The sequence below is a fragment of the Nicotiana tabacum genome, chromosome 17 (genome assembly GCF_000715075.1).
Source record: "Nicotiana tabacum cultivar K326 chromosome 17, ASM71507v2, whole genome shotgun sequence".
Lineage (NCBI taxonomy): Eukaryota > Viridiplantae > Streptophyta > Magnoliopsida > Solanales > Solanaceae > Nicotiana > Nicotiana tabacum.
In genome coordinates, this window is record NC_134096.1 from 150919283 (window position 1) to 150934024 (window position 14742).

Genomic DNA, 14742 nt, shown 5'->3' on the forward strand with positions numbered 1-14742 from the left:
TATACACATGCTCAGGATGCTCATGACACTCAAATCCAGGAGGCTGCTTGACATAAACTTCTTCTTTCGAAAAACCATTCAAAAATGCACTTTTGACATCCATTTGGAACAATGTGAATTCCATATGAGATGCAAAGGCAATAAGAATTCTAATAGTTTCCATTCGAACAACTAGAGTAAATGTTTCATCATAATCAAACCCTTCTTCCTGATTGTAGCTTTGAACTACAACCCTTGCCTTGTTTCTTGTTGTATTTCCAAACTCATCAAGTTTGTTCCTAAATACCCATCTGGTCCCTATGATAGTTCGATTTGCGGGCCGAGGAACAAGGTGTCATATCTTGTTTCTTTCAAATTGATGAAGCTCCTCTTGGATGGTTGTGATCCAGTACGCATCCTTCAATGCTTCCTTGATGTTTTTGGGCTCTATTTGGGAAATAAAGGCTGGAAAGGCAAGTGAATTTCTAGCTTTTGATCTGGTTTGAACAACTGAGTCAAGAGGGGTAATTATTTTGTCAAGAGGATGTGAGCTTTTGTGTTTCCAATTTGGTACTTGAATCTCATTTGTAGAGGACCCAAATATATTTGACTGAGGTTCTTGGCCGCTTCTTACTTCAGCAAGTGGAGTACCTTGGACTGAAACAGCAACTCTATTTTCAGCTTCAGTTGTTGTGATCGTGGGACCAGATTCCTCTCCAATGGATGGAGATGTATTTGCATCATCTTCACTAGATTCCTTGACATGACTCATCATGTCTGCCTTTCCATTTTCCATGTCAATAACTTCACCTGGAACAGATAAAGGTTCTCCATCTTGGTCAACATGTTTGTCCTTCTCACAGGAGAGGTGAGATTCATCAAAGATCACATGTATACTCTTTTCAACACATTGAGTCTTTTTGTTGTATACTTTGTAAGCTTTGCTTTGGGATGAGTATCCCAGAAAGATTCCTTCATCACTTTTGGCATCGAATTTTCCAAAAGTCCTTAAATGGTAAGCTTGGGCTTCCTTCATTCAGCAGTTCATATGGAGTCTTGTTCAGAAGGGACCTGATCATGCACCTGTTCACCAAGTAGCAAGCAATATTGATAGCTTCTGCCCAGAAATTCTTTGTGATCCCACTGTCAATCAACATTGTCCTTTCCATGTCTTCAAGAGTTCTATTCTTCCTCTCCACAACACCATTTTGTTGAGGTGTTCTTGGAGCTAAAAAATTGTGAGTGATGCCATTTTCAGTACAGAACTCATCAAATTTGGCATTGTCGAACTCTGTCCCATGATCAGACCTAATGCAAGCTACATTATTACCCATATTCACTTAAATCCTTTTGACGAAGGCAACAAACACTTCAAAGGTTTCATCCTTGGTTCTGAGAAACAGAGTCCAGGTGAATCTGGAGTAATCGCCAACAACAACGAAGATATATTTCTTTCCTCCCCTGCTTGCCACCCTCATGGGTTTGCATAGATCCATGTGAAGAAGATCAAGTGGCCTTGAGGTACTGACTTCCTTTTTGGGCTTGAATGAGGATCTGACTTGATTGCCTTTTACATATGCATCACACACTTTGTTATCCTTGAAACTTGACTTGGGCAGACCATGAACCAGGTCCTTCCTGACCAATTTATTCAGCAACGTGAAGCTTGCATGACCCAGCCTCCTATGCCGTAATTCAGCATCATCATCAATAGCACTTAGACAGTTGAGATCACCATTATGCAGAGACTCAAAATCAGCAACATAGATATTTTTGTATCTTTTTGCTACTAGCACCACCTCACCAGTCACTAGATTTGTGACTGTACATATTTTTGACACAAATTCCACCTTGTTTCCCTTGTCACAGATCTTGGAAACACTTAGCAAGTTGTACTTCAACTCGTTCATGTAGTACATATTTTTTATTGAGTGTGAGAGAGACTTCCCAATCCTTCCAACTCCCAGAATGTATCCTTTCTTGCCATTTCCAAATGATACACTCCCTCCTTGTAGGGATTTAAGTGAGAGGAAATCATTTGTACTTCCAGTCATATGCTTTGCGTAGCCACTATCCATGTACCATTTTAGGTTGCTTCCTTTCACTGTTCCTTGCACAAGAAAATCAGGAGTTAGACTTAGGAACCCAAACGAGTTTGGGTCCCTTGTAATGAGGAAATGGGTGAATGAGGGATCTTCTGGTCCAAGAAGGCATCATGCATTTTTTATATGAGGGACCAGGTTCTCTACTAGTAGTTACTTTTTCAGCAAAAATTTTGTTTTTCTGTTGTGACTGAAATCTGGCCTTACAGTTTTGTTTAAAGTACCAGTGTTTCCACAGTGAGTGCAAAGCCAATTATCAGGTACAGTAACGTACTTGCTATGAGGGTTGTAGGGAATCTTTTCCCTTTGGAACCCAATCCCCTGCATGTTTCCCCCATTGTTGGTGTACATGGCAATGATAGCATCAGAGGACCAGGTTCACTCGAGTGATTTTTCAAGGTCACTCTTCACTCTTCCTAGTTCTTCATGAAGTTGTTTGTTTTTCTCATGCTCAGCACACAGACTAGACTTCACTGAATTTAACTCACTTTCAAGCTTAATATGTGCCTCACTTGCAACTTCCTTTCCCTTTTGAGAATTTTCAAGCCTACTCTCTATTTTAGGTTCCCCAATTATTTCCTTCAAGTCTACTACTACCACTAATATGTCATCTCTCTCATGCTCAATGTTAGCAACTCTCTCAGCTAAGACTTCTTTTTCCTTTCTTACATACTCAAAGGTCTCTTTTAGATCTACCACATCGACCATTAGATCATCTCTTTCATGTTCTATATCTGTAATTTTTTCATCTAAGGCATTCTTCTCTTCCTTCAGGTTCTCAATTGTTTCCTTTAAATCAACAACAATGATTACTAAGTCATCTCTGGTTTGTTCTGCTTCTCCTAACTCCACAGTTAAAGCTTCTTTATCATTTATACGACTGTGATAAGCATCAATCAACACATTTGCCAAAGATATGAGTTTATTTAGGAGAATAAGATTTTAGATTTCTCCGAACATCCAAAAAATTTACCTCATCATCGTCGTCATCTTTATCATCATCAGACTGAGCCATCAAGGCAAAAGATTGAGTCATACTCAGTTGCTTCACTTTCCACTGCCATCATTGAACTATCACCATGATCATTTTCTTCTTCAGATTCGCTGGAGGAGTCTCCCCATGCTGGAAGAGCTTGCTTTATAACATTGTCAGCGACATTCTTTCTCTTGAAGCGTTTATCAGGAACCGAGTTCCTCTTGGCTGCTTTGTCAAAGTTGTTTTTGTGCTGATCTTGCTTTAGGATAGGGCACTCCTTGATGAAGTGTCCTGGCTTGCCACATTTATGACAGAGGTCATAATATTTTGGCTTGCTAGAACTTCCCCTTTTTAGAATGCCTCCATTCCTGCGAACCATCTTCTGGAATCTTCTTGTCAAGTAAGCCATATTACCATCCTCACCACTTGAATCATTGTTGTCTATCTTAAGAACCAGGTTCTTCTCCCTTTTGGGTTTTCTTCTTTCATTGTTCTTCTTCTTCTTCTTCTTCATTTCATATGTTTTTAGATTGCCAACAAGTTCATCTATGGTTAGTGTCTACAAGTCCTTCGCCTCTGTAATGCGTTCACTTTGCTTTCCTAAGAACTGGGCAGTACACTAAGGATTTTCCTGTCAAGCTTATTTCTTGAAATAGTTTCACCAAGAGAGTGATGCTCATTAATGATGGAGGTGAATCGAGTATGCATATCTTGGATGGATTCATCATCTTTCATCCTGAAGAGCTCGTATTCAGTTGTGAGCATGTCGATCTTGGATTTCTTAACCTGTGTTGTTCCTTCGTGAGCTGTCTGAAGAGCTTCCCAGATTTCCTTGGTTGACTGACATGCCGATATCCTGTTGTATTCATCAGGACCAATGCCACAAATAAGAATTTTCTTCGCAAGAAAATTCTTTTCTACGGCCTTTCGATCAGCGTCATTGAATTCCTTCCTCGTCTTGGGAATGGCTATAGTTGGGTCGCCAAGATTTTTGGTAGGAACAAAGGGTCCATCACAGATAACATCCCATAGCTCTGAATCTTCAACCATGATGAAGTCGTGCATCCTAGTCTTCCACCATCCATAGTGCTGGCCATTGAACCTTGGTGGTCTGTAGGTAGACTGACCTTCTTCAAAGTTTGGTGGAGCAGCCATGAGGATCCTTTCTAGGTGTTAGCCTGATAAAAAGAACCCGCTCTGATACCAATTGATATAATTTAAGGGTCCACCAAACTATATAGAGAATCAGGTTCTCTATAAGTTCCCACAGAAACCACGCACACTGTAGTAAGTAAATGATAGAAGGAATTTTACCTGGAAAATTTCCAGCTCAACGGGATTAAAAACCACGACCTACCCTTGTAGGATTTCAACTTCACTACTGAGACCCTTTCAGATTACAACCTAAGTAACCTAGGAATTAACCTCACTAACTTCTAATACTCTATTACAAGCCACTTTGTAATAACTCTATTACAAAGACTTTACAACTCGACTAGCTCTAGCCAAGACACAAACACAAGAGTTTATGATTTACAAAGGGTTTCCTACACAATTCTTCTAAACAAGCTAAGTAGGAATTACAATTGAGAACTTTAACAAAGTTACAACTCAACTAAGGACATACAATCACTTGATATAGGAACTTGTCCGTAGCAGTGTTGTTCTTTGTTCTTGATGCACTTGAGAATTGTTGACTAGAGACTTGATCACAGTTGAAGTGCTTGAGTGAATTCTCTAAGTGTTCAAGTAGGGCTGCTTATCGGGCGGATTGGGCAGTTAATTACTCTTAACGGTTATCGGCTTTTAAATGTATTAATCCGCTAGCCACCCGATAAGATATCGGGCGGATTGGTATCAGTTTGGCTCTTATCGGGCGGTTTATCGGCCTAACGTAATCTATATTGCGTGCATTAATTATTTGCTGACCGCCTAGCATACAAATTTAGAATAGGAAATTACACATTGAGTCCAGACATACATGTCTGTTAACGCCTACATAAGAATGATGTAGTGTGTCATGTATTGTAGAGTGAAAAAGCAGAACACATTGTAGGCTACATTACATCCCAAAGCAGACTACATATGAGTCCAGACATACATGTCTGTTAACGCCTACCATTAAATCCCAAAGCAGACTACATTACATGAGTCGAGACATACATATGTCTGTTAACGCCTAGCATATTAATTCAAAATAGGAAATTCCAGTCTATATTCAAAGTGAGTCCAGAATACATATTTAAAAATGATTAATCCATAAGTGAGCAGTCTACACAGAAATATTTGGCCTGCAACTAACGCCTAACAGTGCTTGAATTTCTGTAGCTTCAAAGTTCAAACAACAGCTTCAAATTTCTAACTTAAACTCTCAACCAGGCATTTCACGCTATATCATTAACCATACAAATAGCACCGAGCAAAAGGCAGTTATGTATAGAAATAGGGATGGATTATAAGCAGTAAACAATTTACAGGAAACGCAAATGCGCTCTTTCCCCAGAACATAATTCAAGACAGTACTATCGTCAATATTGTGGGATAAAAGTTGTGGCACAACACTATTGTTCTTCTATTAAACATAGACAACATGCATTAGTTTAAAAAATAAAAGCAGAGGTGAACCATAAATAGCAGCTTAAACAATCTTATTGTAGGGTGGGAGAATAAGCTAAGCTAATAGCTGGAAGAAATGGAAGAAGTGGAAGGGTTTTTGATATTTAATATGTTAGAACTTAGAGATAGAGTACTGGAATATATATATATATATATATATTTATTTAACAGGTTAACGGATTATCCGTTAAGAAAATTGAATAATCCGCCCCCAAACCGATAAGCCGTTAATAAAAAAAAATTAATCTGTTCCCCGTCCGTTAAACCGTTAATAAAAAAATTTTAATCTGTTCCCCGATCACTGTTGAAGTGCTTGAGTGAATTCTCTAAGTGTTCAAGTGATGTTTTGTCTTTGGGTTAATGTTGATATAACATTAATGACATCACTTGAATGATGTAAGAAACTTTGGTACAAGGTCCTTCCCAATGGAGGTGATTGTTGCACTGTGTTGTCAGTCACTTTCCAGCTATGGAGAGTTGACTTGTTACAATCACCAGGGGAACTGAAGACCATATGTTCCCCTTGTTCATTCTTTAACTTCTGAGGTACTGACGAACATCTCCAGCTTAAGTCTGGTTGTTTTCATTCGCTTGAGAATATGGACCAATGTGGATCAGGTTCCTTATATGGTTCTTGACATTAAGTTTGTTAGATCATCAAAACATAAAACAAAGGTACTTATAACCTATCAAAAGTAAAATTGGGGCCAAACAGGGAAAAATCGTACCGAATTATTAAGATCACCGAAAAAGGATCCTACAAGCTCGAAATAATGAACGGCGAACAATTGCCGAGCATTTGGAATATAACTCACTTAAAACGATATTACTGCTAAGGTACAACACCGTTCTTTTTTTTATTTTACATTTCAAACTAACACTTGCAGGTGACCAACAAGGGATGATACGAGATCCTAGGTCTGAATGCATGCGTTGCACTCTTTTTTTCTTAAACCAGCTTTGTCCCAAATGGGATTTCAGGTTTTTAACGAGGCAACAAGTAAATCGTGCTAACTTAGAATTGAAGGCCGGCTACGAACCGGTGACAATAATCACAGCAGCATTGGGGGCCACTCTTCAGTAAACCCCAAATATTGGGGGGCAATACCCTCGGTTATCGACTCTAACAAGGAAAGAAACTTTATGATTGAAGGGCCTCAATCAATAGGATTTATTCTAAGGGCCAAACGGTCAAATAAACCGTGCCCACATAGACCGCTCGAGCCCTGGCACAAAATATGTATACATGTACAACTATTGTGCACAAGAATATAAAAGAAGATTCTTCCTTGCACATAAACATCTTGTCCTTTGAAATATTTCTTACATCTTTCAAGAAGCTAAATCTATCGAGCCCAAGGGCCACCTTAATACGAGTTAACAAAACCTGAGGGCATGAAGCTTATTTGGCATTGCTCGAATTAAAAGGCTAAGGCCGTTCCGAGTTAATAACACTCGAGGGCATGAAGCTTATTTGTCATTGCCCGAATTAAAAGGCTAAGCCCATTCCGAGTTAATAACACTCGAGGGCGTGAAGCTTATTTGGCATTGCCCGAATTAAAAGGCTAAGGTCGTTCCGAGTTAAAAACACTCGAGGGAGTGAAGCTTATTTGGCATTGCCCGAATTAAAATGCTAAGACCGTTCTGAGTTAATAACACTCGAGGGCATGAAGCTTATTTGGCTTTGCCCGAATTTAAAGGCTAACGCTATTCCGAGTTAATAAAACTCAAAGGCATGAAGCTTATTAGGCACTGCCTGAATTAAAAGGCAAAGGTCGTTCCGAGTTAATAACACTAGAGGGCATGAAGCTTGTTTGGCATTGCCCGAACTAAAAAGGCTACGACCATATTAACACGGTCAGACACGTCTGAGACTCGTAACAAAAATAAGGCCTTCAAAATATTCTTATAACCGGTTCTAAAGGCTACCCCGGGCAAGCTATAAACCTAAATTATTTTGGGGAAACATTTCGGTAATACCGAATCCCTACAATTCCTTAACACAAAGTAACATTAAAGGCAAGGTTTGTTCAAACCTCCGAACATAACCTATTTATTTCATGCTAAGGCATTTCGACTTTTGCGAAGACAAATAAAAAAGCAAAGGAAAAATTCAAAAGTGATGAAACGGAAAAGCCTTATATATATCAAAATTTCTTTACAAGAGCTGAATAGCCCCGATACATATTTTTTACAAAGGCCGAACGGCCTCAACAAAAAGACAATACAAAAAGCAAAAAGATCCTAAATGGCCTAATCTTCATCGGGGGCTACATCATTGCCTACGTGGTCTTCACCACCATCGGACCCACCAAACTCTTCAGACCCCTCGGAATCCTCCTCGGGATAAGAAACTTCCAGGCCTTGGCTTCGCATATCTTGGCATTCTCAATTTCAGCCAATATGTCAAAATTCTAAGCATGGACTCCCTCGAGGGCCTACCTTTGGGATTGCCACCTCGCATGCTTAACCATGTTTCTCGCTTGTTCCCGAATGGCCTCAACATCGGCCTTGAACTGGGCCACTTTATCATCGGCCTCGGTCTAGGCCACGATGACCTCTAACTTGGCCGCCTCAAGCTCCTTGGCCAGGTTCTCTTGACCAGAAACAACCGAGTTCAACTGAGATTGGAGTCCCTCGATCGTATTGAACTGCACAGAGTATTTCTCCTTTATAGCCCGAAGTTGAACCTCAGCCGAAGCCAATTGCGCCCGGGCAGTCTCTTTTTTGAGGTCAGGCGGTCCATATTCTTCTTCCATTCTTCGACCTCAGCCTTCACCGTGTCCACCTCCACCTGGAGCTGCTCGATCTAGTCAAGTCTCTTTTGAACCTGTGGGTTCGGATCGTTAGCCAATGTGTCTGAATCATCATCACTAAGTTCGAATATTCGTCTTACCTGCTAGACCGGATAGGCATGCTCCTTCAGAGCCGCTTCTAACTTGGCCTGAAGCTTCTCGCTAAGAAGCTTGTAAGCATCCTTCTTCTCAGCAAGCTCCCGAGTCTCGACCCAGTGACGCTTGAACTCCTTCCGATATCGAAGAAAGGCCTCGTGATGAAGCACCGAGGCCTGCAAGCACAAAGGAAAATATTACGATTATTCATGATTAAATTTAAGTACATAATGAAGGGACATTCAAAATTACCCCATTCATCGCCTATTGAGCTTCGTTGAACAGGCAGGGAGCTTCCACGGTTCCACCTTGTTCATTCTAGATAGATCTTCTTTGGTCACCAAGCACTGAAGGTAACTGGCAATCCCCACCGGGGAAGAGAGAACTCGGGCGTCCTCCAGAATGGGCATAAAAATTGCTCATCTCCGAGTAGGATCAACACTTAGAGCTGGGAACTGATTCACTAATTTTGGGCTTGAAGAAGACCCGCCAGCTCCCGGGGACGGTATCTTCTTTGGTACCGGTAAGTTGCCCAACCCGGTGACATCCTCCGAAGCAGTAGAATCCAGGCCATCGAAGAAATTGTGGAAAGAATCGGCTGCTCCTTGGGCCTCTTCGCCGAGTTTACCTTTCAATGTCTAATCCTCGTTTATCATAGAATCGGTAAATGAAGGCGACCCAGAGAGATCGATCACCCCAAGTGCCTCCTTAGGCACATTATCTTCTGACCGAGAAGTACTGGTCACAATCTCTTTTTCGATCTCCCTAGCTTGGGGCAAAATGGTCTTGACCCTCCCTGGTTCGGAGACTTCAGCCACTGCTTCTTATACGGCCTCCATGGCTTGAGGCAGTTCGGAACCGCTTCTCACGCGGGCCACCAATTCAGAATCTTCTTCTTCTTCTTCGGACTCATCCCTCAACCGATGGAGTGAGTTCGATAAAAGTTCCCGGGTGCTGGCATTCTTAGGTTTGCGCGCCAGCCGCTTCCTTGGTCTCTTCTTTTCGGGGCTCGAGGAACTCAGAGCTTTTCTTCTTTTCTTCTCTTTATCCTGCTTCGGAGCAGGGGGATCAACGTATAAGTCGTCATCAGCTGATGGAGGCCTCATTTTGACATCTTTTGGTAAACCTGCAAAAATAAAGTAAAACGATTCAGAGATCGAAGATGTGAAATAAGATCAAATATAACCTAGAGAAAACATTTTTACCATGGCTACGGGCCTCCCATCGGCCCTTCGAGAGCTCATGCCATAAGCTCTTGGAATAAGGTCTCTGTGTCGCAATGCCCTCGACCCACTCCTTGAGTTGAGAAATGGCATCCGGCATCTGGGCAACAGCTGTATCATCACATAACATCGATGGGAAGGGAGGGAAAAGAAAAGCAATAAAAGAAATCTTGGAGGCGAGCTTGATTAATCCCCCTCGGTAAAGTCGAGGGCTATACAGGCGCATGAGGTGGTCGATGGTAAATGGACACCCCTCGAGCTTGCTCACAAAGAAATGAATCAGAATAACAATCCTCCAAATGAAGGATGGATCTGCCCGAGCGTCACTTCATATCTTTAGCAAAAGGCTATGATAACTGGGTCTAAAGGACCCAACGTGAAAGGGTCAGTGTAAACACTTAAAAAACCCTCCACGTAGGTGTGATCGATTCCTCGGGGGTAGGACCACTACGAGTTTATCTTCCTAGTTGTAGTCCTCTTTGACCTTATCGAGGATGCTGGCAGTAATAGTACATATGTACCTCGAGACCGGCTCGCACCGACTTGGTACCAAGGGGGTTTTCTCGATCTTGAAGTCGGCCCCGGTTGGGCACCCCGAAGGGACATACGACTTTAGAGCGGGTTCCGGTGTTGGTTCCTCAGTAGTAGCAGGCAAAACATTTTCAGATGGTTTCAAGGAAGAAGGGGTTTCTTTTTTAAGAACAAATTTTGAAGTCTTTGCCATTTCTTCTAAATAGAGAAGAGAAGAAGATATTGGTAAAGGAGGAGTTGTAACTAGCAGGAAACTTATGAAGAAATTTCAAAGAACTAACAAGGAAGGAAGTTCTTAAACTTAAAGCCAGAAAACCAGAATATGAGGATGAATAAGTTTTCTTGAAACGCAAGAGCAAGAGTTGGAATGGAAAAGGTTCTAATGAATGGATTGAAGGGTATTTATAGTTTTTCCAAACAACGTTTCACATCACGGCGGTTCACATCCCAAGATGGCCGACTGTTAATTGACACACATTTAATGCCTTGAAGACTGGACCGAGGGACGTTCAATTACTTTTTGTCGCTTATGTTTTGTCGCTTACGTCATGATTGATCGAAGTAAGAATCGAGAGCTCATATCATTTCTCGTCACCGAGTCTCCAAAAAATGAGGGGACTATCTGTATAGGGGTAAAACTGAGCTCGATGTTCGATCTAGCTTCCGAAATGATAGGCCAGGATCGATAAATCTGTAATTGGGTAAAAGTTGATGTTCGAAGCTCGATCTAACGTTTCACACAGTCAGCCAAGATCGGAATATGATATTTAAGATCGGACCCAAAGCATTGTCAAAACTAGCCATCGAAACCATCAGATTGGCCCTCGAGTTTATCGAAGGCATAACCGGTCTTATTTCTAACGGTCTCGAAGAAAGCTTTGTCAACCCATCCGGCAGAGATCCTTAATTCTCGCCATTAACCGGTCATTATGGCAGAAATCACGAAACAAGTCAAAAAAGGAACCAACGGTCATCAAAATCAAGGACATTTGCCTTTTATGGAACAATAAAATAATGCCTTAAAAGGTAGGCCTCCCTTAATATATAAAGAGGACTTGACAATTCATAAAACAGATTGTAATATATACTGATAAGCAATACATTTTTTAAGTTCTTACTCTTTGATATTTTGGTGTCAAATAAAGTGCATTCATTTCAAGGATGGCCTACTTTCCTAAGCCGAAATCATCCAACTCACGCGGTTTACAATTAATCTATCATTATTTATTTCAATTGCAATCTAATTTATCGCTTTGTATCAAGTTAATCCACATGTCCTTATAACTACTAACAAATTCAATTGTTATCCAATTTTGAGTGTAAACACATATTAAAAAAAAAACTAATAATTTACTACAGTTAGAAATTAAGATTAATGAAATTAATAACCTGATAATACTGTTTGTATGCTATCCATGACGATGGAAAGGCAGAGAAGAGGAGTCAGTTCCGTGATAAGAGTGATGACTTCTTTTTCATTTGTGAAAGCATATCCCCATACACTACGGCAGCTAAAAAGAATTGCACTTGCTAGCAGGAATTCTGCAGTTGCTAGAACGAAGACTGCAAAGATCGAAAGTCTAGCTGCTTTTGGATTTCCAGCTCCTAATTCGTAACAAAATGGTAATGAGTAAATTTAAGAATGCCACTTGTACCATACTAATCTGTACATCAAAAAGTCATTGTTAGGAAGTATGTTGAAGAGATAACCTTGCAGCAGCACCGAGAGAAAACGGAAAATGGAAATGTATTTGAGAGGTTGTAAGGCTGCACCAGAAGAAATTTAAACAATAGTATAAGTTATGAATTGTCTAGTTATGTGTGGATCAAGAGTGAATGGTTCCATGATTTGCGTACCAAATAGATAGGACAGAAGTCTCTAGCATGTGGATTTGGCAGCAAACCACTGAGCAATGTAATCAGCTCAACTGCCCACCATCTCAAACTATACAAAGAAGATTATAAGTACTTAATAAATCAGACCTTAGATGTGATAAACAAAGCGAAGATAAAAGCTAACAGTTAAATTACCAAACCATTCCAGCAGATGGAACAGTAAATTGGAAGAATTCTGGCAAAATAAGGAATACATCCTTTGAGAAATAGGGACGTATCTTTTGACATGCTGTCGAATACTTTAAGTAAATCACGAGTAAAATCACGTTCAACCAATATGATGAACCAATCGCCATAGCTGCTCCATTGGCCCCTAACTCAAAGCCCAACTGAGTGGTATGTTAAAGAGTAGAGACGCTACCGATCGAGGTCCATACCATTGGAATGATCAAACTCTGAGTCTGGAAATAGCAAACAAGTGACTGAAGAATAGCATAGGGAAATAGAGTTAAGATGAGACAAATCGAGTATTTTTCATGTCACGACCCCAAATTTTCTTCCGTAGGATGTTGTGATGGCACCTAGTCTCTAAGACTAGGTAAGCCTATCAATGCGGAATAACAATAGAAATATGAAATAAATAAACTTTAATTCAAATAATTACAACTCCCAAAACCCGGTAGAAATAAGTCACAAGCTTCTAAGAATTTATTCTCTATATCTCTATACATCAGAGTCTAAAGCAAATAAGGAAGATACCATAATAAGATAGAAGGGGACTCCGGAGTCTGCGGACGCTGGCAGATATACCTCGAAGTCTCCTCGTACAGCTACATTACTGATGCTTGATCTGATAAGATGTACCTAGATCTGCACAAAAAGATGTGCAGAAGCGTAGTATGAGTACACCATAGCGGTACCCAGTAAATGCCAAGCCTAACCTTGGTAGAGTAGTGATGAGGTCAGGTCAGGCCCTACTGGAATAATAAAAGACAAGGTGAAATGTTTAACAATATAATAAAAATGAAATGACAATGGAAATGAATCAAGTAAGTAGTATGTCACCAATTAACTACGCAAAAATAATCGCAAATAATACCTCGTGGAAATAAAACAGAATTCTTTTCAACTTTACGAAAATCATAACAATAATCAAAGGCAACTGTGGCCATAAATCAATATCAACAAGGGCACTCCCGAGGTACCGCCTCGTAGTCCCAAATCATAAATAAATTCACAATATCTCATTTTCTTATATCACAACAGGGAGCCTTCACATTTAATTTTAAAGAAAAATATTTTTCTCGAAATAGCATCACGCGTTTTAGCCACCCTTATCACACCGTATGACTTCTAGTAGTTCCCCTACTAGCCACGCGTATCAAGCCACTCTTATCTCATTGCATGCGTTTCAATACCCAGACCTTATACCACCGCATGCGTATCAATATCACAATATATCACAATTTGCACTTTAAGTGCCCAAAATATTTCAATTTGCTAAAATAAACAACATCAACAATATTTTCCACAATAGGGAGCTCACGACTCAATCACAATGAGTACAAAAAATCTCACAAAATATTCGGGAATTAAATAACTCAGCAAAAATAATATTTAAAAAATTTTAATACGTTGCCTTAGTTCCAAATTTAAAATATCAAATACTTCATATTAATAATATTTAAATTAAATAAATTTCACCTTCAAATAATGCACAGAATAAAAGAAATCAAGTTTCAGCTAAACATGTAAAAACAATTAGCAGGAGAAAGTCAAGCAAATTTAAAGTATATAAATCAGATCAATGATGGAGAATATAACAAGATTTAATAATTTAATTAATATGCAACAGTGATCTACACAATTTAAAATATAATCTTTCACATTTAGCCCGTGTACACACTCGTCACCTCGTGTACACGACTTTCATCATATTACAATTATCACATCAATACCAATTCTAGAAAAACTTTTCCCCACAAAAGGTTAGACAAGTCACTTACCTCGACTTGCTCCAATTTAATCAAGTAGTATGCCTTTTCGTTGATTTTTCAACTCCAGTCGACCCGAATCTAGTCATAATAATTTGATACAGTCAACAAAAATTATAGGAATCAATTTCATAAGAAAATACTATATTTTTTTAATAAAAATCCAAAATTAACTCAAACATACACGACTCAAAATCCGGTGAAACTCACAAAATCCGACAACCCATTCAATTACGAGTCTAACTATACCAGTTTCACTCAAGTCCAACTCTCAATCGATACCGAAATCTCAAAAATTCGTTTCTATGAGATTTCTAATTTTTTTTCTAAATTTTCATCTCAATACACTAATTAAATGATGGAAACAATGATATATTCGTGTATATTGACCAAATCCGAGTTAGAATCACTTACACAAATATTTTTCCTTGAACATTTATCAAAAATCGTCTCTCCTCAAGGTCCAATTCGTCAAAAATGGCAAATGAGACGAAGTCCCCCATTTTATAATTCTGTCCAGGCAGCCCTCGGTGCTGCATCGATCCTGGGCCTCGATCATGGCCCTCGATTATGGAATTTGATCATGGCCCTCGA

General features: G+C 39.8%; 1 protein-coding gene across 1 annotated transcript; it reads right to left on the minus strand.

The window, feature by feature from the left end:
• Nucleotides 1-3657: 3657 nt before the first annotated feature.
• LOC142172172 (uncharacterized) lies at nucleotides 3658-4107 on the minus strand. The gene has a single exon (XM_075235956.1). The coding sequence runs from the start codon at nucleotides 4105-4107 to the stop codon at nucleotides 3658-3660; it is 450 nt and encodes a 149-aa protein (XP_075092057.1).
• Nucleotides 4108-14742: the final 10635 nt, after the last annotated feature.

Bases quoted from the DNA above. Each gene is read 5' to 3' on its own strand.
- LOC142172172 (XM_075235956.1), bottom strand. From the start codon at position 4,107: ATGGTTGAAGATTCAGAGCTATGGGATGTTATCTGTGATGGACCCTTT.